We start from the raw sequence: 26,590 nt of genomic DNA, 5'->3' as shown, positions 1-26,590 counted from the left end.
TTTCCCATTAGGGGTCACCACAGCGGATCATCCGTCTCCATACCCCCCTGTCCTCTACATCTGCCTCTTTCAAACCAACTACCTGCATGTCTTCCTTCACCACATCCATAAACCTCCTCTTTGGCCTTCCTCTTTTCCTTCTTCCTGGTGGCTCCATCCTCAGCATTCTCCTACTGATATACCCCATGTCCCTCCTCTGCACATGTCCAAACCATCTCAATCGGGCTTCTCTCACTTTGTCTCCAAAACGTCCTACATGCTCTGTCCCTCTAATAAACTCGGTTCTAATCCTCTCCATCGTCGTCACTCCCAACGAAAACCTCAACATCTTCAGCTCTGCCACCTCCTGCTCCACCTCCTGTCTTTTACTCAATGCCACTGTCTCTAAACCATACAACATCTCAGGTCTCACCACAGTCCTATAAACTTTCCCTTTCACTCTCACAGATACTCTTCTACCACAAGACAAACTTGCAACAAAATTATAGGCACTAAACTTGTACATTCTTTTATACAACTTTCTCTGTAAAGCTGCTTTGAGACAATGTTCACTGTTTACAGTGCTCTACAAATAAAAATCAATTGCATTGAATTGAATGACCTGTGACTGTCCTATACCAATATCATGAAAAACGATGCTGTTTGTTTATTAAGTTTCAATTTCAATTCAGTTTTTAATTGCATTTCTCTGTCTGGTAGAGAAACTTTAGTTAGGAGAAGTTAGGAGAAGTTAGGAGTTGATATTCCTATAATAACTGCTGTATGTGTCTGTGCATTTTAACATAATCATAATTATTACTGGAGAAGCCTGCATTCATATTTCACCCTCACATCCATGTAAAGATTTGGATGCAGAACACACCTGTGCTAGAGATATAATTATGCGGATGTCTCATCAAGGGAAGCCAGAAACATCGGGTAAGCCAATCACAACGTGCAGCCTTTTGATAGAATAATTGCCGACTTCTCTTTTCGATTTTGATAGATGGTCTTCTTTTTAAAATATGAAGTTATTTTTTCTTGGTTATGGTTCCTGTTTTTTATATTATCACATTCAAAAAATCGAAGCAAACAGTAATTAGTGACCGAATCCATGAAGATTTAGACTGTTAAATAATATAAACAGTTTGCTATAATGGCTTAAGACTACAAATTCCATGGACAGTTTTGCATTCAAGTCTTTATCAGTGTACACTTGATAACCTCACCAATGATGAAACTATAACGAATGAACAATCAGTGTCTATGGGTGTTCTTGGACATGGAGCTCAGTGATCGGAAGGATCGGAAGGTCATGATTTCAAATCCCAGTCCCATCAAATTGCCACAGTGTTTGTAAGTCACTCTGGTTATGGGCATCTGCCAAATGCTATAAGTGTCCATGTAAAATTATGTGTCAGGTTCCTCTATAAGTTTTTTTTCTCAAACCATCACATGGATTTTTTTTCTCACCACTGACTAGATGGTTAGAGATAAATGTAGGGACTTGAGTTCAAAAGTTATAATCGATTTCTGTAAAGCTGCTTTGGGATAATGTCGATTGTTAACAGGACTATACAAATAAAATTACTTGTATGAATTAAACTGAATTGAAAAAATAAACATCAGTGGCGGAACTGACATCAAAAAACAAGCAGCCATCTAAAAAAGAAATATGGTCATCAACCAGCCAATGTTCACAAACATGTCCAGAGAATATCCAGTAAGTAAGCTAGATTGTATTGGGAAGTACATCTGACTTTTTTTCAGCCATATGTGGTTCTTCCCAAACTGATACATTATTGGACATTCTATTCGATGTCTTAGCATGAAATTTCCCCTACACTTTACCTAGAAGACCTCTGTGCACGAAGCCTGCTCTATGAAGATCTGCTTTACATGGTTTGGAGTGAAATATCTCCTGCTATAGAGCTCTAAATCCTAGTGAAATCCTTTCGGGTGGATTTGAACCCTGACTGCACCCCAGATCTCCTCATCTTTTCACCTGACTTTACTAACAAACATGTGTCTCAATGAATCTCAACAAGTAAACTCCAAAATCTAGTGGAATGTCTTCCCAGAAGAGTGGAGGTTATTATAACAAGAAATAGGCCTTAAATGTGCAATGGGCTGTTTAAAAAGCACATACCAATCTTAGTCAGGTGTCCACAAACATTTGTCCAAATAGAGTATCTAGATACAAATAGCATTAGCATTGTTATTATTAGCACGTTTGCTAGCCATGTTGATTTTTGGCTAGTCAGTATATAGGCTTGTATATTTATATATAAATTTAGCACCAAACTACATTTAAACTTACAGACATACAGTCAAATTTGTGTTCTATTTTAAATTTGCTTACTAGAGCTAATGTTTCCATGCGGCCTGCAATTTGTGACTGCAATTTCCTTGTCAAAAGACGCCAGATCTCCTAGACTGCGTCCTGTGGGCTATTTTAAAAAGGAGACAGGATTTATTCTGTCTTCAGGCAGACCGGAACTGGAACTATTCTCGTCTCAGAGACAATGTTCTTTATCCAATTGTCGATATTTGGCTCAGGTGTGTCTCAGAGGGCAGGTGAGACGGCCAGGCCAGTGGTCTCCACGTCTCTCCAGTGGTCAAAAGCAGGTCTTGTGAGTGCAACTCCTAGATGAGTCAGCTAGTAATGTACAATAATATATTAATACAGAATAATACAATACTCACACACGATTTAATCGAAGTCATCAAGCCCTAAATGTGTGAAAGTAGAATAAATTCAGAGTCAGGTCGAGTAAGTGCATGTCAAAACAGAGACAGTTCGGCTACATGTTAATTATCCAGTGCCTCTGATAATTACCTACTAAATCTTATTAGCATAACAGTGTTGCACAGGTTTTTTTCCCCCCCAGGCTCTGTATTTATACTAACCTGTAATTAAATAAACAGTAGATGACTAGGCTGTGTTATTTGGGCAACAAAGAGAGCATCAAATCACACTTGTACACACAGGATTCAGATTTTCAGGCTGTTAATGATAAAAGTGAATCTGCAATAAATGTGCAAAATAATACGCCTGTGTATGACACTAACATGATATGAAAATCGAGCTGAAAATGTTAATTATGCCACTAAAAGGACACAGGCACCGAATCTCCTTATTCTGTAGCTTAATGATAGATGGGGGATAAAATGTCTATAACAGTAGTCAATAATCAATCATGTATTTGAACAGGAATGTACCACTACAGAACATGGATTTGATTGATATTTTATTTCGGAAAAATTACTACAGGATGAATAACAGAACAGGCATCTTTCTTATAGAGTGTAATATGAAAATAGTTCTTATGGAGTGTAAAAGAAAAAAAAGAAAACGTTCCTATTAGGTGTAAATGTGTCAAGAGTCATCAAATTCAAATCGGCGTGGTCCAAATTAGCAAATCTGGTCATGCTTTTCTTTGTGCGAGGGATGGCCTACTCTCTCATTAGCCAGTCATGGGCACCTGCGAGCTCATACATGTGGACCAGGACTCGTTTGAGTGTTTTTGCTGCCCTGTGATTTACCATGAGCAGAGGTTTACATTTACACCATTTGGCAGATGCCCTTATCCAGAGCAACTTACTTTCTAAGGGGTCCAGGAATGGAAGCTTGGTGTGGCTGGGATTTGAATTAAACTCCAAAGTCCAATGTCTTAACCTCTAATCATCCACATCCAGTTTTTTTTCACTTGTCCAACACAATCACCTCAGGGTTTTTCGTCAATTTGGCTTTTAGTCTATAAAACTCCTAGTATGAGTCTCTGTCAATACCAGTACCTTGCTGATCAACAACATCTTAGATGGTTTTTATGTTTATGTAGCTTAGTGGTTCATGGAATTGGACTTTCAATCCATAGTTTGTGTGTTCAGATCCAAGCCACATCAAGCTTCCCCTCCTGGGCCCCATAGAAAGACCCTTAATCCCCATAGCGGCTCAGTTGTATTAATAAGATACATGATAAGACGCCCTCTGGATGAGGGCGTCTGCCAAATGCCTTAAAGGTAAATGTACATGAATATCATCAGATGCCATTTTTTTGGTCTCCCCAGAAAAATCGAAGAGCTCACCTGGTTACCATGGCAACCATGTTAAAAGGAGTGTCCAGAAATCAACTGCTTTGTCAATCCAATGGATGTCTGTGTGTCTGTGTGTGTAGTAGGATGTATCTACATTATTAATGTGAGCACAGGGAAAAGAGACGTGATCAGAGCAAGCAGGCTGGTCTTGTTTTGAGAAACAAATGTTCTGAGTGGGAGGCTGAAGAGATGTGTGAAACAAACAAATGATCATTATTGCATTTTTTTTCCTCAGGAAAAATAGACATAATATTTAGTCATTAGTTAGTCACCACAGGCCACACGATTGCATAATATAGTATTAAAATGCTTCTGTTAGCTTGTGGTGTTATTGTGTCTACAGTTACAGCTTCGGTAACACAGGATCTTCCAGATGTTCCACACAGATTTTCAGAATGGAGAATTCTGAGCTGTTAATATGATGCAATTTTCTATAATGAGATATAAAATTTGCTTTTCTGGAAGGAGTCTCCAGTGCCGACCATAGATTGTGCCAGAGCCAGTTGTATCCCACTTCATGGAGATTTTACACATTAGTCTTTGAGGCTAAACAACATTTTAATCAATATTCAAAATAAATCTTTTGTGCAACCTACATGTGCTGTTTCTCCATCATTGAACAGGCTCTGGCATGGAGGAGCACCTGGTTCCACAACTCCAACTGACATTAGAAAGGACATTATTAATAATCACACACTCTGATGCTCATGATACTTCTCAATCACACTCTTGGTGTCACCCAGATGAGGACGGGTTTCCCTTTTGAGTTTGTTTCCTCTCAAGGTTTCTGCCTCTTACCATCTAATGGAGCTTTTTTCTTGCCACAGTAGCCCCAGGCTGCTCATCAGGAAAAATACACATAATTCATGTATATTCAATTTTTTTGTTCTTGATTTTTTACTTTCTATAAAGCTGCTTTGAGACAATGTTCAATGTGAAAAACGCAATAGAAATAAACTTTTGAATTGAATTTAATTACATGTATGACTTTGTGTGTGATAGAGCAATGTAGTAATGTTTGAAAATGCGGTGTGAAGGATGTAAAAGCCAGAAAGTGAAGTAATGAGTTTGTACATAAGGTACGTCTGATACTCACATGTTAAACAGGTTGAGTCCGATGCGGTAGAGTCTCTTGCGTGCGACGTCTGTGGAGAACGTCCCACAGTGCGTGTCTGGGCAGTGTGTACGTGGTAAGGACATGATCATATTCTCGCATGCCGAAGTGGACGTGCTGCTGCTGCTGATTGGCTCGGAGCTGTTCTCCGAGACGCTCTGATTCGTCAGCGGCTTCTCCCAGGCCGACCTTACAGATCCGGCTTCTTCGCTGATCGCCCGCTGATCCAGCGCTATCTCCTCACTAGGGGGCGGGGCTGGGAACTCAGACTCAATCGTGGTGGATGATTCTGATTGACCCCCGCTCTGCACCCCTGCCTGAGGCTCCGTGGCAGTTTCCTTGGAGATGCCGTTGCCTAGGGAAACCGACTCGAGCACCGAGGAGGACAGGCGAAAGTTGTGGTTGTCGATTTGCACCGTCACGTCTCTGAAGGCCATCATGAGCTTGCTGGCGCTACGAGGAATGTTTTCTGCATGGGCGTTCTGCGTGGCCGATTGAAGGCTGGTAGAGTCCATCAGCAAGCCCTCGGTGACCGATCCCGGGGGCGTAGTCACTGAGGTTCCTGACCCCTCTCCGTCATGCACAGAGGTCCAGCTGCTCAAGGCCTCATCTATGGAGCGGGCTAAAGACTGAACCTGAAAAATACAATAGAGCAAAATAGAAAGGAGAGAATTGGGTAGGATGCTGCAAACGATTGGGTTAGATGATTCCTTGAACCAATCCTGGCACGTGTGGTCCGAGATCTGACCTGATCTTTTGCAAATGTAATTTAAAGATACGCTTTATCATTTTGAAGCTGTACCTGGTCACTGAAGGTGTCCTCCAGGTTTGTAAGTGTGTTGGTGGCACCTGTGGACATGGAGCTGTTGTGTGTAAGTGGTATGCCCATGAGAGAACATCCCTCCATTAGCGCACGCTCAGCAGAGAAGCCGCCTCTCTGCACCCGCACCCTGCGCATAGACATGCGCCTCGGAATGCCGCTTTCCAGAACCGAGTTACGGATCTTCTGGAAGTTCTTGCTGAGCTGGTACTGACGGAACGCCGTCTGGATCTTACAGGCAGCGCGCCGTGAAATCAGTGCACCACCGTACTTCTGCTCCAAATCCTCTATCTGCAACAAGACAGAGAGAAAGAGAGGGAGGGAAGGAATGAGGAAAAAATAGAAACAGAGATAAAGTGATGAGTTTGTGACAGAATACCAGGATGAACGCATAACACATTTGCACTCCTTCGCACTGGAAAGGTTATTTACTTTACTCTTTTTTTTTAACTCGTTCCCATGGAAACATGCTTGATCGCCAACCTTTATTAACAGCATGCTGATTTTAGCAAGTACTCCCACATGCAGCATCGTGTAACCCTTTCTCTTAAGTTCAGACTTCAGCGGAGTGGATAATTAATTCGGGTGTATAAAAGAAAAATTAATTAATTAATTAAAAAAACGGCACAAAAAATATTCCTGTATAAAAACTGAAAAACACTCGGGATATAGAAGATTATTTATTGACAGGTTTTACTGCACAACCCAGTTTTCATAAACAAATTAATGAATAGTTTAAATATGCAAAAATATGGCGTAATTTAGTGAAAGTCTTTAAATGATAAAACATGGTTATATTTTTGAACTTTATCTGATGCTATAGTAAAATAACCCACAGTATGCTGATGTTGCAGTTCATAACTGTTATATATTTATTTATGTCTCTTTATAGCAACACTTTATGTTGTGGAGCATCTTGTCTAGCAAATGAGTTCCCAGTAGGACGTACAGTCATACACGTTCATTCCATCGCCAACCTCTGTTTAAATGCATATTAATTATCTCTCATCATATTACAGAAAAGTGGAAAACTCATCAGCTTGAAAGACTTTCATGGGGAATTTACACCTTTACTGCTAACTGTTACTGGTACTTGAGACTTCCATGAATTCTAAAGAACTTCATTTTTACTGTATATATATATATAAGTGAATTTACATCTACAAGTCCCTGCATGAGCTGTTATAATAATAGAAACAACATAGTATTGGAATAAATGTATGAATATACAGTAAACATGTGGAAATGTTCACACTCTTTGGTCCTGCATTAAAAATTGTTTATTTTTTTTTACAGCCTCTCAGGTTTTCTGGGTTCTGTCCTTGTTCTTCATGAGAAGATCCATCTCTGATCATCAGAGGTGCCAAGTGTTATCTTGATAGGGCTGGTGTATGTACAGGTTTTTATTCCAAGCAAGCAGTAGCCACAGCTCTATTGAAAGCCAAGATCAGCTTCATTATACAGGTGGAATCAGAATGAAAACTACGCCAGCAATTTATGGAAAACACTGGACACCTCTGGTGTTGAAAATACAGTAGAACTTCAGTTACTGATGTAGGTGAGGTGAGAAGGCCTGGGGTGCAGTCAGTGTTCACATTCACCCCAAATGTGTTCAATAGGGTTGAGGTCAGAGCTCTATAGCTGGAGATCTTCCATTCCAACCCATTTAAATCATATCTTCATGGAGCTATGGGGCATTGTTCTGCTGAAACAGGTTTGGGTCTTCTAGTTCAAGGGAAGGTAAAATTTCATGCTACCACATTCAAAGACGTCTAATAAACTTGTGTGCCTCCACTATTGTGGTAACAGTTTGGGGAAAAATCACATGTGGCTAAAAAAGTCAGGTGTCCCAAAACTTTTGTCCATAGAATTTTTATAGTTAAAAAATTGCTACATGTCTTGACCATCTGGGGCTACATGCTGAAAAAGTGAAATGCTTCATGGAGCTACCAAAACGTTAATAAATACAAATAGTTATCGCATCATGAGGGTTATGGAACCATCAACGGAAAACACATTTTCAGATTCCCTGGTTTGTTAATGGTGTATTTGTTTAAAAATACCCACAATAAAAGTACAAGCTGATCTACGCATCCCATAAAAAGTGTTTCGCACATTAGCTGCAATTAACATCTAATTTTAGACCGTTTTCAGCTGCAAGATGTAAGATGCCAGGTTGTGTTTATGCATTATGCAGTTTACTGAAGCGATTTACTCATATCCTGTGCATGTAAACCAGATATATCTGAAAACTCACAGAACTTTGATTGCATATTATCTACCTAATTAGCTAATTGCATAGAAGCACCTAAAAAGATCTCTTATGGTCCAGTAGACCTGAAAACCGGAATTATGCATATACAGTATATTACGCTTGGTATAACCCTTTTACAAATCTCTTGGTTAATGTAATTACAAAAACTATATAAACTATGCATGTCCTTACAAAAACTATAGAACTAAAAATAAATCTTTCACAAAGCTACAATAAAAGTTATCACTTACACTGGACACGAGACTGGCCAAAAGAATATTGAAGTAAAAGTATTTCCCCATGACTGTGGCTTCTTTCAGCAGGATTATTCCCCCTGCCCCAGTGCAAAATTGTTCAGGATTGGTTTCGAGGAACATGGCAAAGACTATCAATTGAAATACAGTTTATTTAATAATTTCTTACGATCTTAAAATCAGAACATTCATTGGAATTATGATTAGAAAAATGCTGATATTCGCATGTAGCATTACTAATGTCTATTTAACAACCTGACAATTATATCATTTATACAAATTAGTAGTTCAGCATTAAGGGCCTTGCTCAAGGGCCCAGCAGTTGCTGCTTTGTTTTTCTGGTACTGGGATTTGAACTCATGACTGGTCCAAAGTCCAATATCTTAATTCCCCAGAGAGCTACCACATGTATATAAAGTCTTTAATCACCTCAGCACATTTGACCTGCCATTAGCTTGAGGTTCACTTCCAGGGGGTCTTTGTATCATGCAGATTTGCTTCAGATGTCAAGAACATGTCTGCATTGTTTCCTTTCTGTATGTGACATTATTCTTGCGATTACTTTTTCACAACGACACAAAATGCTACAGTTTATTGACCATCTTAAATCAGGACTTCTGTACATGTTTTACTCAACATAATTAGCTAATACATTAGATTTAGTACGATAACACTCAGAGGTCTCTAATAGAAGATGTTAACAGCCAGGTTCATGGACTGTAATGTACCTGTTTTTGTTTGAGATCAGGAGAGAGCTCGTAGTCCGGCGTATGTGGACAGGATCTAGATCTCAACTGAGCATCATCCTTCGCTTCTTTCTCCTCCACTTCTTCAACATGATGGATTGAACTGCTAAAAGGACAAAGACATTTTTTTATCTCTCAGTTTAGCACACAAAACTGAAAAACTACCAAATGATGATGTCTGAGGTACTTGTTATTCTGATGCATGTAAACAATACCATGGCTACCGTACTTGGAGAAGACGTGACGGCATGCAGTGAGGAGTTCATACTGAAATTAATCACAGCGTTGGATTTATCTCTTGATTTAATTACCCATTAGACAGCGTGCGCAGGACACGAATTGGCCAAAGACAGCAGTCATTAAATTTGGGAAACATTGTTTCCAAAAGTTGAAGACAAAATAACAGTGTTTACTTTATTATAAAAAAATTTAAATACTTATTTTAATTATGTCTTAGTATCCAAAAATAATGAGGATTCTCTACATAAAAGACTCCAATGTGACTCTCAGCACACTGATCTATAAATAGAATGATATTAATTACTCAAACACTGATTGATATCTAATAAATTATCATGAGCCCAAAACCTTTTCTTTTTAACAACTTAAAAAAAAAAAGCACGAATAAGGCCACGGGTGTTGTGGAAAGTTCAGGAGTTCAGGAGTTTCTTCGATCGTTTATTCCTCTTAAAATGTTCTGTTTGCTGTTTAACCGACACTGAACTGTATTTTTGTGATAAGTAGATACCACCAATGGGAGTTCTAACTTTAATGGTGCCTTGAGTGAACCACGCCGTGACCCAAAGTCTCCCCCATTGATTAGTTTTAGCTTTGAAAAGCTCCTCTCTGCTTCAGCTACCGTCACTGGATGAGTATGAAATATTCCCAGAGCAGTCCACAAATTTGGATACATTTCTGAGCACATTATACATGTATAAATATCATCCTAAATGCATTTATTGCACAATTAAATACACATCATTGTGCACAATTTATTAAACTCTCAGAACCAAGAACTCCTTCAATAATTGTAGCCATAAGATACATACAACATCTATATCCTTATAATATATGTCTTTTAAGCTTTTAAGGTTCCCCTTACTGAACTCAGTTCAGGACCTATTCATTGCAATTACAGAAAACCTTTATGACATCACCTCAATTAAAGGTAACCAAATCAATAAGTTCTATTTTCAACTAGACTAGTGAGGTTGTAATCGTTTTGTTGCTACACCCATTATGATCAAATAAATAATTTAAATTATAATGTTGTGCAAACTAAAAGAAATGTTGCTCTATGTGTAAAAGCATAGCAGGCAACACAGCATAACCTAAGTGATAGACAGTTATTAGCCAATACTCTCATCATAACGAGAAATGAGTGATAGAGCTGCATACACACCTTTATCTTTTGCACGTTTCCCCCCTACTCCTTTCCTCTTTTGTCTGAATTGGGCCTAAATTAGACCCTTTTTTGTCATCCATAATTTCAATTTGGATTCAGCGCTCCTTAAGGACGTGACTCCCCAACAAGATGCCACTCTGGGCTGCTGCCTCTGTCGCCGGAATGCGCCACTGCCAAGCGGCAATCAAAACAAGTTTAAAACAGAGCTGTACCCTGATTGGTGGCTTGCTGTGTGCTTGAGCAGTTAAGTTTTTATTCACTCATATATAAAAAAGAACGCCACAAAAAAAAGTGAAATATTTGACTTTGAAATGAAGTTAAAGTGAAAGTCTCCCCAAACGGAAATAATTCAGTAAAGTACAGATACGCAAAAAAGCTACTTAAGTACACTAACAATTACTTTTACTTCCTTTCTATCCAGCACTGGTCTTACAGCAATCAAGACGTAGCAATTTTTGAGTTGTATACATTACTTGGACAAAGGTATTGGGACACGACTTTTTCAGCCATATGTGGTTACATTTTAACTCAAATGTAGTCGAGTAAAAAGTACGATATTTGACTTTAAAATGTAGTGAAGTTAAAGTAAAAATCTCCCCAAATGGAAATACTTCAGTATAATACAGATACGTGAAAAAGCGAGTTAATTACAGTAAGGAATTACAATGCAACATAAAATGCAGAGGAAAGAAAACAAGATCATTGTAACCTGAGATGTAATGAGATGCTGAACAATGAGTGTAAACTGAGACATAGATACAAAACAAGTGATACAAAACAGTCACATGACATGATCCAGTGAGATGCAGGGGCTAATTTCAACAAACCAGAAAATTTCAACATAAACCCGGAAAATCCTAAAGATAACACAGTTAGAGGTATAAATGTGGAATGTAATAGGCAGCTGAAAATATTGTGTTTGGAAAATAAAGATTAGTAAATGTAATAGAAATAAAAATAACTGCTAGAATGAAATGCGAGAAGACTGCATTGTTTTTAAAGAGATTTCTGAATCTTTTGGAACCAAATCCAAGTGATTAAAAATCCATCAGCATATTTGAAATCATAACGGTACAGAAAAGAAATGAATCCTTTTAATCCTCGTTCTGCATCAAATATTTTTCCTTTAAATAGAAATGGGCATATAATCAGTGTGTGAGTGTAATATCTGTAATAGTACTACGATGAGAAATGATTTCAATTAAATAATTATATATTTCATACACAGTCTATGTAGTTCTTCCTATTCCTCAGTGCTAAGATCTCTGTCATTTCATCCATCCCCGTGCATGCTGTAAAGGTTTGGGATTTGCATGAAGACTGGGTAATTTGGGGGATTTTCTGCCACTTACAGCGATAGGGGGGAGTGAACACTGTCATTAAGACTGACAGGTTTATAGAGTGTCTATTTTCTACTTCAGTCAGATCGAGTGGCTTTCGCTCGCTCTCAGTTCGCTTCTCCTGCTGTACTTCAAATGATGTCTGAAATCCGGGTGTTATCCATCAAACCGTCACAGCGGTGCCGTTCATCATCAATCTGCCGAAGAAGCAAACGTCTGCTGAAGCTGTTTTGAGTTTGATCTAGCCGGTTCTACACCAACCCACCACTGCAGAATTCTGCGACTTGTGAGAACTGATTGACCTACATTTAAAGTCTTTTAATCAGTCCCGAAGACCATTGCTTCCTCGGAGATAATTAACACTGCTTAATTACATCATGATGTGCTGCGTGACTTGGTCACGGCGCCATCGAGATCTTCAGAGGAACAATTTTTACAGCTGAGGTTTTCATTAAAAACGGTTATTTATCACAATGCGCATTAGTATTGGCAGCGCTAGTAATTTTAGTAATTGTATAATGATAATACGTTGCTACTTCTGACCTTTGTACAAACGGATTAGCTTTCTCTTCCTAGTAAAAGAAGAAGTGGTATCTGAGTAGCCAAGGCCCTGGGTTACTGATTGAAAGGTTAGAGGTTCAAGCACCATTATCGCCAAGCTGTCTGTCTTGGGCCCTTGAGCAAGGCCCCTAATCCTTTAGTGCCCTATGGGTATTGTATTGTGTCTAATCTCAGCCTTCTAACATCGCAGGACTATTTCTTTCTCAACACTTTTACACTGAAGGTCCTGGCCTGCATCTAGATGGTGTTCTCTTTGATTGGAGGCCACTCTGTGCAGCTGGGGGTGGTTTCTCGTCAACGGTCTGGAGATCCATGAAATTACTTCAAGGATGGATTTGGACTGTAGTTAATGTCAACAATCTGCTACACTGACTCAGGACTACGGTTTGCATCTGATCACCATCACTGCACACCTCAACATCGTTCAGCTAAAATAAATGGACATTTGGTGCCACCCAGATGAGGACGGGTCGAGTCTGGGTCCTCTCAAGGTTTCTTCTTTATGACATCTCGGGGACTTTTTCTTTGTCACAGTCGCCACCAGCTCACTCATTAGGGACAAACCTACACTTATAAAGAACTATTTTATTCATTCTTTATCACCGTATTATCTGTGTAAAGCTGCTTTGAGAGAATGTTGATTGTTAATACAAATAATCATGAATTACCTGTGGTCTGGATATTACGCTAAACTGGACTGTACCAATATTAAGCAGTATTAATTTTAGTAGTAAATATTCCCATGAGTCCAATACAACAAGACAGCAGGTCATTTTTGTCCTTTGGTTTATAGCTTTGACACCTGTGTTGTAAAGTTAGAACAATAAAGGGGCTGTGTAAGACGCCACAGGCTGAAGAATCTCAATTCACACTGTTCACAGTCTGTCAAGTGAAATCCAATCCGTGCAAGAACTTGTCTGGCTAAACCAACTGTGTTTTCAAGCTTGTCATTTACAGTAATGATGTTTGACTCGCAGTCTGACGGTGATCTAATCCATCATGGCGTTTCACTTAGCGCAACATGGCGTCTTTTAACAAAGGCACGAAACAGGAGTGATCATCTTTTCACTGAAAAATAAACTCTGCCTAAAGAGGACTACTACATTTCATACAAAGGGAACGCACATTGTTGTGTAATTCTCTGCATTATAAAGCATGTGAGTGTCAAAAGAGCAAAGGGTTCGTCTGTGTACTTTGCTCAACAAAACCTCAGAAGCGAAGAAACCTCCCAGCACACCACTTTCCCTCTGAAAGCAAATGTGAAGAGACTTTTATTGCAATAAAACACGCTCTGCTGACTGGGTACTTTGTCAGCACAACAGTCAGTAAGTACTCTAATACCTGAAACACACTCTTTCACACACTCACAGGAAACATACTGTATTTCATAAAGTGTGCAGAACTAAGAAGCTGTAGCTATACATGATACCCTAAAGCGCTATTAAAGGGTGAAATATGTATATAATCTTTAGATTTTTCTATGATAATAATAATAATTGCTCTATTCACCATGTTCAGTTTTCACAGCCTGCCATGCGGGAGTAAAGATAAAAGGTTTTACACAGAACAATGTTATCAGATAAAAGCTAATTGAGGTATCAGGACTGTGTCTGATACAAAGTCAACCATTTCCAGCATCCTGCACTGATTTCGAAGCAGAAACCCTCTGGAACCAGGATGAAAATGCGCTGGAACCAGGATAAAGACCTTAGTGAGGTCCAATAAATACTTTGGTTTACAGATATTGATTAATGCACTGACCCAGTCGTCTAGACATCACAATTTGGCTCTTGACGAACTCGCTCAAATTCGTGCGCTCGCCATTTTTCCTGCTTCTAACAAAACAAATTTGAGGAAAAAATGTTATAATAAATATATCCACCCACTAACAGGTGCCTGATGAAGAGAAACTATACTATACGATGCAGCTACACTAGTAACTATACGAGCTATTGGTTTCTTTTTATAGTTATAATAATAACTAAATCAGTTATTGATTTCTATTGGTAGCTATATTTCTACCAGTCAGTGGTTAAGGTTCTGGGTTACTGACCCAAGTAAGGAAGGTTCAAGCCCCAGAACTGGCAAGGTGCCATTCTTGGGGCCCTTGAGTAAGGCCCTTAACCCTCTGCTGTATCATGGCTGATCCTGACCTCTGACCTAGCTTCCTAACATCACTGGGATGTATTGATTTCATCATGTATAGTCACTATGTGACACAATAGTTAATAATGAATTTTGTGCTGTTACATTTATATCATTTGGCAGAAACTCTTATCCAGACTTACAATTATTTCATTCATCCAGTTGAGCATTAAAGGCCTCGCTCAAGGACCCAGCAGTGGGATTTGAACTCACGACCTTCTGATCAGAACAACAACACCTTAACTACTGAGCTACTCCTTCCACAATGTTATTATTCACATAGTAAGAAAACCATCCTTTTTTCCAGGAATTCCAAAGCTCCAACCTGTTCCAGCATCATGACATGGCTCATCAAGTTCAGTGTGGGAAGAACTCCTGTGCAGATCCCTGACCTCAACCCCACTGAGCACCTTTGGGAAGAACTAGAACATCAACTGAACCTCAGACATCCTCACCCAAACATCAGGCTTTGATCTCACTGATCAATCCTTAAAACCACACAAATCTAGTGGAAAGCCTTCTCTAAAGAGTAGAGCTTATTATAAAGTGTAATTTATTCCGTGTGCAAACCTAAAGGTCTCCACAGATGTTGGAGGTCAGCTGAAAAGCCATTCTCACAGTAGACTACATTCTGGCAGCACTGTTTCCATAATGAATTTGACTACATCTTCAACAAGCCCTTCTGATCCGAATAAGGCCCGAGTCCTCATAGCCAGTGTGAAGTTCAACAAAAAGAGCGTCCCAAATCCCATACCAGCTGTTATAACAATGCTGTTATGGAATGATCACAAATGATATGAACATAGAAATTTGAAGAAGGTCATACTGTACCCATGCATAAATAATGTTCCTGTGATGTTCTGAAAGCATGTTATGACAGCTGACTTCATTCATGTACTGATGGTTGACTTCATGGTTGACCACAAATTTAGATCCATGAAGCCGCTGAGCAACTCTGAGAACTTTGAGGATGGATTTGGACTGTAATTAACATCTCCAGCCTACTACAACCTTATAACCACTTTATCTGTGTAAAACTGCTTTGAGACAAAAATACAAATAAAAATGAAAAAATGCAAAATTATTAGAAATTTCTTAATTAGTCATAAAGTGTTTGGTTCAAAGGTTGCACCAACATTGCATTGCATTCATAAACATTACATATAAACAAAATTATAATAATAATGTGCTCAAAACGCATGAGACAGATTGATCAAAAGTTCTTGCAATGTTCGAAAAACCATTCTGCCAAACTCTGGGCTAAAGCTTTAAAGGACTGATGATGATTAAAGGGGGGATGATGATTAAAGGAATGGTGATGTGCTACTGGTAAAGACGTTTACATAATCCGAGCAGAATTACTGTGTGTGTGTGTGTGTGTGTGTGTGTGTGTGTGTGTGTGTGTGTGTGTGTGTGTGTGTGTGTGCATCTATTTTTCCATAACATACTCATACACACACACATACCCTCTCTCTCATGTTTTTCCTCTCACACAAACACACAATCCCTCTCTCCCAAAAGCATACATGTCTCTCATATCACCTCTCTATTTGTGTTCTGTTCTCTTGGCACACTTTCAGAGCATTCTCTCTCTCCCTGATAAACACACACACACACACACACACACACACACACACACACACACACACACACACACACACACACACACACACACACAAGATCTCCCGTTTTCTTTTCACCAGAGTTTCTAAATTCACCAGAGAAGACTTACTAGCACAATCCCTTTGCCTTTTCTCATGTCAGATGATATTTTCCTCACAGCCTGAGCTAACCCTCATCTTCTCTTCGAAATTCTATTTTAAACAAAAGAATCGTGTTCCAGAATCCGCACTGAAAACGCTGATCGGTGATGTCCAGCTTGTCCGAAATCGTGGATTTGGTTCTGATTTGATTATTATCGCCAATGAACCCATGTAGCAGATTAACTTTAAACCCTTTAATAGAGTGTTCTGTAGGATCCTGTTATCTGATTTGCAGTTGATTTATCTCAAGTCGGAATTATGTTATTATGTTGTCTGTGAAATCGACCTAGGAGGTGAAAAGAAAAACATGGACACCACCATGCTCGTCCTTTTTAGCAACAATCTAGTGTGCTGATGTTAACCACGAGTGATGAATGTTCATCTCCTGAAAGTAGTGAACTACTGTATAGTCAGTTTTTTGGATTTGGACCTCTGTTTGCTTGATGACTTTGATTCTCATTTGCTTTAATCCACTTGTTTGCCTGTTTGGCAACACAATATTGGATTTTCACATTTTTTGCCACAAGCTTTGTGTACTAGGACTTTATACTCACCTCGAACAGCCAACATGATCACCTTCAGGAGCTTCAGGGGCGGGGCAGCAAAACTGGTGCAGGACAGTCTGGCTTCTGTAAAAGAGAAGCGAACATTTCTCATTAACATCGTTAACATGAATCTTTAATTAAATCGGCATCTGTAATTGGCACATTTTCTATTTACGCTCCTGCTGAAGCAGTGAAACCTCATTATATCCACCAACATACTGTTTCTTTTGGCAGCTCTTTCCGAACGCAAAGCTGTGAATGATGTGTTAAAAGCTGCAAAATCCTTAATAACCAACAAGCACTGAAGATTATTTTCTACAAATCAACACATCAGCATCATCCTTCAAACATCTACAGGTTTGTTGTACATTCACAGGACTATTATGTCATTAGGGGACCGAGCACCAAGGATGGGTCCAGTTGAATGAATTGGATTTAGTCAAAAAGTGTTTTCTCAACAAATAATATTCATTCAAGGCCAAATTTGGCAAGTATGATAAACAAACCTTGACCTTAACAAACAAGAGAATTTTAATGAATATATTTAACATTTAAGGAATAATAAATCTTTCTTTTGGCTTGGGACCGGCACTAAGAGTGGCAGGGGATCAACCCTGGGCCACAGCAGTGAGAGCGCCGCATCCTAGCCACTAGACCACCAGGGATGGAATAATGAATATTTAACATTATTGTTTACACCAGATGTATAGTATATAATCTGATCATATTCATAATGATTACTGGATTATTTATTTTAGTGCTGGTCATTCACATACTTCCATATATAAACTGTCTTTATATATCGGACTTGTATGGTGTTAAAGAATGGAATAGTAGCCATGTTGGTTCAGGATTACTTTTAACCACAATCAACTTTCTCTGCTCCAAAACAACCTCAAAGCCTCGATTAAGCTTCCACCTCCATGTTTGACTGTGTTTGTGTAGAGTTCATGGTCTAAATAATTACACGTGAGATTTAAAATCTCTGTCTTAGACACTGCATGGCAAGAAAATTCTTGGATGTAATCAGCCAATCGACATAAGTGTATTTGTTTAACCCGATTCTGAATACAAGAAACTTTCCCAGTGTAAATCTTGATAGTGGCAGCACATCATTACAATCATATTTGGGAAGTATTTTACTATCATTTTAATTGAAACCCAGAAATACGTCTTCAAAAAGGATGTTATTTGAGTAGGCATAAAGTATAAAAGTAGGTGCTTTTATATTCAGAAACCATTTACTCAACAACTCAGCCGAAGTGTACATTCATAAGGAGTATAAGAACACATCACTACTCACATTACTGACATGTTTGTGAAAGGCAAATACATTTAATACAATGACACATAATTAGTAAATGGCATGGCTTATGCTGGATGTACATTTTTGTCATAGAGAGCTTTCTTTCTCTCTCTCACACACACACACACACACACACACACACAAACACACACTATCCATCTCGAGAGTGGATTAGAAGGCAGCTGGCAGATCAGCTCTACATCCTCTATGGGAATTTGACTTTAATGCTGCGCTTAATGCACACTATGCTGTGTGTGTGTGTGTGTGTGTGTGTGTGTGTGTGTGTGTGTGTGTGTGTGTGTGTGTGTGTGTGCATTTCTATGTTCATAGTTTTGTCTGTAAGTGCACTTAGGCATGCCTGAGAGATAGGAAGTCCTCATTTTTACTGGAGCTTCACATTAACATGACAGCCTTCCATCATCAGACCTGTGCTGCATTAAAGCCTTCCATCTGGCAAATCAGGTTATTACTACGACAATGACGTCGGCTTTCTGGGTACAACAACCCTCAAAAGTGTACTTCCCATCATTCTATCATTTTGGCTGTTAGGAAACCATAGGCTGACAAAAAAAACTTGAGATAAAACAAATGCGTGAAGATTGAAACAGTCTGTTTCACGGTTCTCTGTAGAACCCAAGTCTCATTCTCAATCAGAAAGGGGTTTCTAGAAGAACCCAGGAATATCCAGTGAACCCTCAAGCACCATAATTGCATCAATTGTTCTATTTGTGGGATGACTAGAACATTACAACAAAGTATTTTTCTATTAGATCAAAAAATCAACAAGAATCCATCAAGAATCAAGTAAAACTCCATAATTTATCCCATAAACACATGAAAAACTTATTGAAGACATTTTTACAGGTACAGCTCAGTCTTTTCTCTTTATTCTGAGAACATTAACAGATTTTGGTGCTGTTTTAGGTGTAAACTAGAACACCCTAAGATAGAACAGTGTGTTTGCCTAAGTGTGATGACAGGAATGCTTTTAATGGACATTTAATATTGTTGAATTGTTCAAAAATGGATAAAAAATTCATACTCGATTTAGTGAAACTTAAATGCAGCCAGATTTCTGTAGTATAAATGATCTGAAACTGATATTTTGAAGTAACTTTATGGTCCCACTGTTTAAAATGAACACCTTCCGGGTGCTGTTGTAGGAAATGAGCGGCTTCGTGGTGGTAAAAGTGACTCTATATTTGGGTTCATTAACACAGAGGATCTGTAAAGTTTTTATCACACAATCTGTAACCTGATGATCAAATGATATCCTTTCAAAAATATGATCTGTGGATTATACATTTATATTTGATCAATCTGAATAACCGCAGGCAATTTTGTAGGAAATAATAGCTTGCCTATGCAGTCTGAACAGCAGACAGCAAATAAAACAACGTGAGTGAGGAGTGATTGTTGATTTTTATTGATTTTGTTGAAAGGGTGATGTGAGTGCTCAGTTTTAGTCAATCACAATGGCTTGGAAATCCGTGCACTTAAGAGCCTTAGTGTTAGAGTTAATTTTATTTTGTATTATTCGGTTGTTTATTATGTACTATTATTATTATTATTATTATTATTATTATTATTATTACTACTACTACAACAACACAAGATGGTGATTCTGGTTTTGATAGCTTCATTATAATTTATAGGTCAATTCTATGAAGGTTTGCATTATTTTTATCATGCTTCAGACTGAACAGTAAATGATAAACCCTGTACATTCTCAGCAGGGCGATTTGCGCAGGAGGCAAAGACAAGCTCTGAGCTCGTGCCCGTCGCCCCGTTTGCGCGTGCACCGCACGACGTAATAGACTAAAAACTCCGAAGTTGTTACGTAAGCATGACGGCGTGGCGTCATCGGTTACCGTTTCTGCACCGATTGCACGCGCACGGATCGAACTGACTTACTCGGAATTCCTCGGTCCGGTCCGACAGAGCGCGATGGACATCTGGGGCACCAGGGACCGGCAGCGCGTGTCCGCGTCCGTGTCCTCGGCGGACGAGTCCGCGCTCGCACCGCCGGGCGCGGCGGGTACCAGCTGCATGTCTTGCGGCGAGTGGCGCTCGGTCTGAGCGCCCGGTGTGCGCAGGGGAAGAGGCGTCCCGTCCGTGCCGGCTGGAGCGGCGGAGGTGCGAGCGGGCGGATGAGGCCGCGGGGGATGCCGGTGCGCGGCGTCGTGGAGGCGCCGGTTTTCTCCGTCCAGCTCCTTTAGCTTGCGCTCAAGCGTGTCGATGCGATGCCGCTGGGTCTGAATGAGGCCCTGCTGGTTCTGCACGATCGTCGTCAGCTCCTTCAGATAGAGCACCGCCTGGAGAGGGTTCTCCAACAGGCTCGACATCCTGACGGACGGACGGAGAGAGACAGCGCAACCGCGCGGGAGAACGGCTCAGCTCGACTACTGGAGTGGGAAAGAGAGGAGGAACGAAAGCGAGCGAGAGAGAGAGAGAGAGAGAGAGAGAGAGAGATGAAGAAAGACTCCCACCTCCGCCTCCGGAGGAAAGGATGCTCGAGATGGTGCTGATGCGAGGACGTCAAAACAGAAGCACACGAGGGGGCGGGGTTTTAGGAGTGACGTATTGACGCACAGAGGGACGCACAAAATCAGACTCACCGTAAATACAGTCAGCAGGTAGAGGGCTATTAACCTTCGAGGTCCGTACTGGCCCAGACAGACAGACAGACAGACAGACGATGAAGATGATGCTGTCTGTCTGTCTGGTCCGTACTGGCCCAGACAGACAGACAGATAGACAGACAGACAGACAGACAGACAGACAGACAGACAGACAGACAGACAGACAGATAGACAGAGAGATGATGAAGATGATGCTGTCTGCTTGTCTTGCACTTTTTATATTGTTCTATAAAGTTCGTATTATTCTTTTTGTCACAAGACTCTTTACTTAATCAACTCAGTTTATGTAAAAACACTCGAATGTGACTCTCAGCACTGAATGATATTAATGGGTCAAACACTGATTGATTTCTATTACAATTATCATAAACCCAAAACCTTCTTTTCAACTACGTGCAAATAAAGCCACAGATGTTTCTTCCATCGTTTATTCCATTCAAAATGTTCTGCTTGATGTTGAACTGATGCTGAAGTGTATGTTAGCGATCAGTAGATACACCAAGAACAAATTCAAAACATAGAGAGTCCTGATTGGTCGATCCTGATTGGTGCCTTGTTGTGTGTTTGATCAGTTAAGTTTTTTTATCCTCATAAATAAAAAGGAACGACTGATTTAGCAAAATGTATTTAAACAAAAAGTACAGTATTTGGCTTTGAGTTGTAGTGAAGTTAAATTAAAAGTCTCCACAAATGGAAATACTTCAGTAAAGCACAGATATGTGAAAAAGCTTTGTTTACTTTGTTACTGTTTACTGGTTATGGACAATTGGTTGTAATAAGTCAAACTTTATAACTCTGAGGTCGGTGGACTTCTACATGGACATAAAGGTAGGTGCAAGGTTCCTCAGAGTGTATGCAACCTAAACTCAGGATTTAACCAGGAAGTTGGAAGTGACAAAACCCTACTGTACTTGTCCTGTTCAGTTTTAGATCTATCCCAGATTATCAAAGATTTATCAAAGTCTCATCTACAAATTCATAAAAGATTTGAACAGCAGTAAGAAATATTTGATAGACATCAGAAGCCTTGCGAAGTTGAATTGAAAGCTCTAAAGCATAAAAGATTCTACTGTTTAAGTAAGATATTGTTTTAGGATGGCCAGGTTTACCCAAGGTCTTCATCTCTTCAGCTTTAAATCAATTCGATTAATCAATTTTAACCAAGGATTTTGTCCCACTTCAGATTTTTAAGAGATAAACAGGTTATAAAATATTAATTCATATTTTAGTGACTTTAGATTTATTATCTATAATTTAATCTCTTATAGGAAAATGCGAGGAAAAACTCCCTGAAATGTTAAAAGAAAGAAACTTTGAGAGGAACCAGATTCTAAAGGAAACCATCCTCATTCAGGTGGCACTGAGTGTCCATTCATCACAGTTTCATCATTATTAATCTGTGCTGTTCAGTGATGGATTCTTAAACTGTTTAAGCAAATTGCAGTCCAAAGCTATTGAACTGAGGCTCTAAATGAGGTTCCTGTAGGTTTCTGTTTAAAGGCGTTATGGGCATCAGAATGGGACTTTCCTCATTGGCTACCAAAAAAAATTTCCTGAATGTACCTGCACACATGGAGAGCATGTGTTAATTTCTTCCACCTTCACAATACACATATAGCCTGGTAATATGGGGGCACTCCAAGACTTAAGTCAGAAGACCTTTCATTTATTAAAAACCTACAGAACCTCAATCATATAAACATCCAAATCACTGCAAATGATTTCCTAATCTCAGCTAATGTGAAGACAATGAAGGCATTCTCCAAAATGAAGGAAATCCTATTTTATTGTTGTTATAACTGTATTTATAGATGTGGTGAGTGAAGATGCATCACAAGTTTGTTTGAAAGAGGCAGAGGTAGAGGACAGAGTGGTATGGAGACGGCTGATCTGCTGTGGTGAACCTTAACGGGGGCAGCCGCAAGAAGATGAAGAAAAAGAAGAACCAGGATAAAAACATCAAAAAATATTTGCCAGACGTGAATGAGACAATCACTGTAAATATTCTGACACTTGCGCATGTGTGCTTTTAAGATGTACCATTTACATATGTATTAATACAGGCACAGGCCCTAAAGGATCTTTTTTTTTCGCTATTGCTTCTCATGCCTGACCACAAGAGATGATTACTGCCTTAACATCAGAGAAACCAAAAGAAGACTGGCTGATCATTTTGATGAGCACCTTTGTCTATGCACAATGGAAGGGCTGGATGGTCCTCAGGCGTCCACCCTGTCCTACTTGCTAAAGATTTAAGTTGCCACATGGAGTTGTGGTTTCAATTCCCACTTCTGACTGTAGGTTTCTTTAATAATGGATTAAAATTGTGAATTACACTGCTGTTACTTCCTGCATTCTTCCTCATCGCATGATATTAAAGTCCCCTCTGATAGTACTGGAAAGGCAAGAGCAATTTTTTTGCTTTTTTATTTATTTTTTTATTACATGTTGATTAAAATGCTGTTCATTTTAGGCTTTCTAATGAAAATAAAATCCACTTGTCTACAGTTACTGTCAGAAGCGGGATTTGAACCCACACCTCCATGTGGAGACCAGAACACACAGAATCCAGAAAGGTATTTAACCTTGAGTCTGGCACCTTAGACCGCTCGGCCATCCTGATACTCAAACAAACATGTGTTATTTCCATAAATGCTGATAAAACAATTTGTCCGTCCGTCCATCCGCCCGTCTGTATTTTGACTGTCTGTCTTTTCATTTACATTTACATTTACATTTGTGGCATTTAGCAGACGCCCTTATCCAGAGCGACATACAAAAGTGCTTTGAGTCTCTAGTAATGAATACATTTACACTGGTACGCAAGATTACAAGCTTAATATAAATATAACTCGAATTCTACAAACTTGGAAAGTGCTAGTTTAGGTATTTCAGGAAGAGGTAGGTTTTCAGTCGTCGTTTGAAGATAATCAGGGACTCTGCTGTACGGACATCTAGGGGAAGTTCATTCCACCACCTCAGTGCCAGAACAGAGAAGAGCCTTGAAGTGTAGGGTTTTCGACTATTAGGTAAACATCTACTTGTTAAACATCTACTTAAACATCTACCTAAACATCTACTTGTTTGTTCTGCATGTCTGTGTTTGAAATACAAAGGAGAATTTTTGTAAAATATTTTTGTTTTGATGTCTAATGAAAATAAAGTCACTGTCAGAAGTGGGATTTGAACCCACGCCTCCATGTGGAGACCAGAAGACTCAGAATCCTGGAAGGTATTTAACCTTGAGTCCAGCGCCTTAGACCACTCGGCCATCCTGATACACAAGCCAATGTGTGTTATTTCCATAAATGCTGATAAAACAATTTGTCCGTCCGTCCGTCCGCCCGTCTGTATTTTGTCTGTCTGTCTTTTCGACTATTAGGTAAACATCTACTTGTTAAACATCTACTTAAACATCTACCTAAACATCTACTTGTTTGTTCTGCATGTCTGTGTTTGAAATACAAAGGAGAATTTTTGTAAAATATTTTTGTTTTGATGTCTAATGAAAATAAAGTCACTGTCAGAAGTGGGATTTGAACCCACACCTCCATGTGGAGACCAGAACACTCAGATTCCTGGAAGGTATTTAACCTTGAGTTTGGCGCCTTAGACCGCTCGGCCATCCTGACACAAGCTAATACGCGTTATCTCCATAAATGCTGATAAAACAATTTATACACCTATTAGTCTGTCTGTCTTTTTTCTGTCTGCTTGTCTGTCCTATCTACCTGCTTGTCTGTATTTTGTCTGTCTGTCTTTTCCACTATTAGATAAACATCTACTTGTTACTTCTGTGTGTCTTATGCCTGCTTGTTTTTTCTAGCAATCTATTGATCTTATTTATATAAACACCTGTCTGCTTGTCTGTTTTAACAGTTTTTTTTCTGTCTGTCTGTCTGTCTGTTTGTCTGTCTGTCTCTCCAATTATTAGGTGACCATCTACTTGTTTGTTCTGCATGTCTGTGTTTGAAATACAAAGGAGAATTTTTGTAAAATATATTTTTTTTATTTCTAATGAAAATAAAGTCACTGTCAGAAGTGGGATTTGAACCCACGCCTCCATGTGGAGACCAGAAGACTCAGAATCCTGGAAGGTATTTAACCTTGAGTCCAGCGCCTTAGACCACTCGGCCATCCTGATACACAAGCCAATGTGTGTTATTTCCATAAATGCTGATAAAACAATTTGTCCGTCCGTCCGTCCGCCCGTCTGTATTTTGTCTGTCTGTCTTTTCGACTATTAGGTAAACATCTACTTGTTAAACATCTACTTAAACATCTACCTAAACATCTACTTGTTTGTTCTGCATGTCTGTGTTTGAAATACAAAGGAGAATTTTTGTAAAATATTTTTGTTTTGATGTCTAATGAAAATAAAGTCACTGTCAGAAGTGGGATTTGAACCCACACCTCCATGTGGAGACCAGAACACTCAGATTCCTGGAAGGTATTTAACCTTGAGTTTGGCGCCTTAGACCGCTCGGCCATCCTGACACAAGCTAATACGCGTTATCTCCATAAATGCTGATAAAACAATTTATACACCTATTAGTCTGTCTGTCTTTTTTCTGTCTGCTTGTCTGTCCTATCTACCTGCTTGTCTGTATTTTGTCTGTCTGTCTTTTCCACTATTAGATAAACATCTACTTGTTACTTCTGTGTGTCTTATGCCTGCTTGTTTTTTCTAGCAATCTATTGATCTTATTTATATAAACACCTGTCTGCTTGTCTGTTTTAACAGTTTTTTTTCTGTCTGTCTGTCTGTCTGTTTGTCTGTCTGTCTCTCCAATTATTAGGTGACCATCTACTTGTTTGTTCTGCATGTCTGTGTTTGAAATACAAAGGAGAATTTTTGTAAAATATATTTTTTTTATTTCTAATGAAAATAAAGTCACTGTCAGAAGTGGGATTTGAACCCACGCCTCCATGTGGAGACCAGAAGACTCAGAATCCTGGAAGGTATTTAACCTTGAGTCCAGCGCCTTAGACCGCTCAGCCATCCTGATACACAAGCCAATGTGTGTTATTTCCATAAATGCTGATAAAACAATTTGTCCGTCCGTCCGTCCGCCCGTCTGTATTTTGTCTGTCTGTCTTTTCGACTATTAGGTAAACATCTACTTGTTAAACATCTACTTAAACATCTACCTAAACATCTACTTGTTTGTTCTGCATGTCTGTGTTTGAAATACAAAGGAGAATTTTTGTAAAATATTTTAGATTTGATGTCTAATGAAAATAAAGTCACTGTCAGAAGTGGGATTTGAACCCACACCTCCATGTGGAGACCAGAACACTCAGAATCCTGGAAGGTATTTAACCTTGAGTCTGGCGCCTTAGACCGCTCGGCCATCCTGACACGCAAGCAAGTATGTGTTATCTCCATAAATGCTGATAAACAATTTATACACCTCTTAGTCTGTCTGTCTTTTTTTATCTGACTGCTTGTCTGTCCTATCTACCATTCTGTCTGTCTGTCTATCTATCTATCTATCTATCTATCTATCTATCTATCTATCTATCTATCTATCTATCTATCTATCTATCTATCTATCTATCTATCTATCTATCTGTATTTTGTCTGTCTGTCTGTCCATCCGTCCATTTATCCATCC

The 26,590-nt window shown here is 39.2% G+C and overlaps 1 protein-coding gene and 7 non-coding genes across 10 annotated transcripts in view; all 8 read right to left on the bottom strand.

The window, feature by feature from the left end:
- Nucleotides 1-21,283, bottom strand: part of iqsec3b (IQ motif and Sec7 domain ArfGEF 3b) — a 33,505-nt gene extending 12,222 nt beyond the window's left edge. For 2 of the 3 annotated variants that reach the window (XM_046865336.1, XM_046865338.1), the window contains exons 1-5: nucleotides 20,245-21,283; nucleotides 17,034-17,108; nucleotides 9,248-9,371; nucleotides 5,994-6,302; nucleotides 5,174-5,826 (exon numbers count right to left, since the gene is read on the bottom strand). In XM_046865336.1, coding sequence (XP_046721292.1) covers nucleotides 5,174-5,826; nucleotides 5,994-6,302; nucleotides 9,248-9,371; nucleotides 17,034-17,108; nucleotides 20,245-20,675 — 1,592 coding nt within the window. In that variant the 5' untranslated portion in view covers nucleotides 20,676-21,283. The remainder of the gene's footprint in view (nucleotides 1-5,173; nucleotides 5,827-5,993; nucleotides 6,303-9,247; nucleotides 9,372-17,033; nucleotides 17,109-20,244) is intronic. The other variant, XM_046865337.1, reaches the window with a different exon arrangement.
- A 2,201-nt stretch (nucleotides 21,284-23,484) lies between these two features.
- On the bottom strand, nucleotides 23,485-23,595 carry trnal-caa. Its single transcript has 2 exons — nucleotides 23,558-23,595; nucleotides 23,485-23,530 (listed from the first exon to the last, which is right to left on the bottom strand). It is a non-coding gene; the product is annotated as a tRNA-Leu (tRNA).
- A 545-nt stretch (nucleotides 23,596-24,140) lies between these two features.
- Nucleotides 24,141-24,251, bottom strand: trnal-caa. The gene is made up of 2 exons: nucleotides 24,214-24,251; nucleotides 24,141-24,186 (listed from the first exon to the last, which is right to left on the bottom strand). It is a non-coding gene; the product is annotated as a tRNA-Leu (tRNA).
- Nucleotides 24,252-24,493: 242 nt separating this feature from the next.
- Nucleotides 24,494-24,604, bottom strand: trnal-caa. The gene is made up of 2 exons: nucleotides 24,567-24,604; nucleotides 24,494-24,539 (listed from the first exon to the last, which is right to left on the bottom strand). It is a non-coding gene; the product is annotated as a tRNA-Leu (tRNA).
- A 401-nt stretch (nucleotides 24,605-25,005) lies between these two features.
- trnal-caa lies at nucleotides 25,006-25,116 on the bottom strand. Its single transcript has 2 exons — nucleotides 25,079-25,116; nucleotides 25,006-25,051 (listed from the first exon to the last, which is right to left on the bottom strand). It is a non-coding gene; the product is annotated as a tRNA-Leu (tRNA).
- A 242-nt stretch (nucleotides 25,117-25,358) lies between these two features.
- trnal-caa lies at nucleotides 25,359-25,469 on the bottom strand. The gene is made up of 2 exons: nucleotides 25,432-25,469; nucleotides 25,359-25,404 (listed from the first exon to the last, which is right to left on the bottom strand). It is a non-coding gene; the product is annotated as a tRNA-Leu (tRNA).
- Nucleotides 25,470-25,870: 401 nt separating this feature from the next.
- trnal-caa lies at nucleotides 25,871-25,981 on the bottom strand. The gene is made up of 2 exons: nucleotides 25,944-25,981; nucleotides 25,871-25,916 (listed from the first exon to the last, which is right to left on the bottom strand). It is a non-coding gene; the product is annotated as a tRNA-Leu (tRNA).
- A 242-nt stretch (nucleotides 25,982-26,223) lies between these two features.
- trnal-caa lies at nucleotides 26,224-26,334 on the bottom strand. The gene is made up of 2 exons: nucleotides 26,297-26,334; nucleotides 26,224-26,269 (listed from the first exon to the last, which is right to left on the bottom strand). It is a non-coding gene; the product is annotated as a tRNA-Leu (tRNA).
- Nucleotides 26,335-26,590: the final 256 nt, after the last annotated feature.

Source organism: Silurus meridionalis, chromosome 13 (genome assembly GCF_014805685.1).
Source record: "Silurus meridionalis isolate SWU-2019-XX chromosome 13, ASM1480568v1, whole genome shotgun sequence".
NCBI classification, from domain to species: domain Eukaryota; kingdom Metazoa; phylum Chordata; class Actinopteri; order Siluriformes; family Siluridae; genus Silurus; species Silurus meridionalis.
The sequence above is the reverse complement of the archived record's forward strand: the minus strand, read 5'-3'. Positions and strand labels throughout refer to the sequence as shown.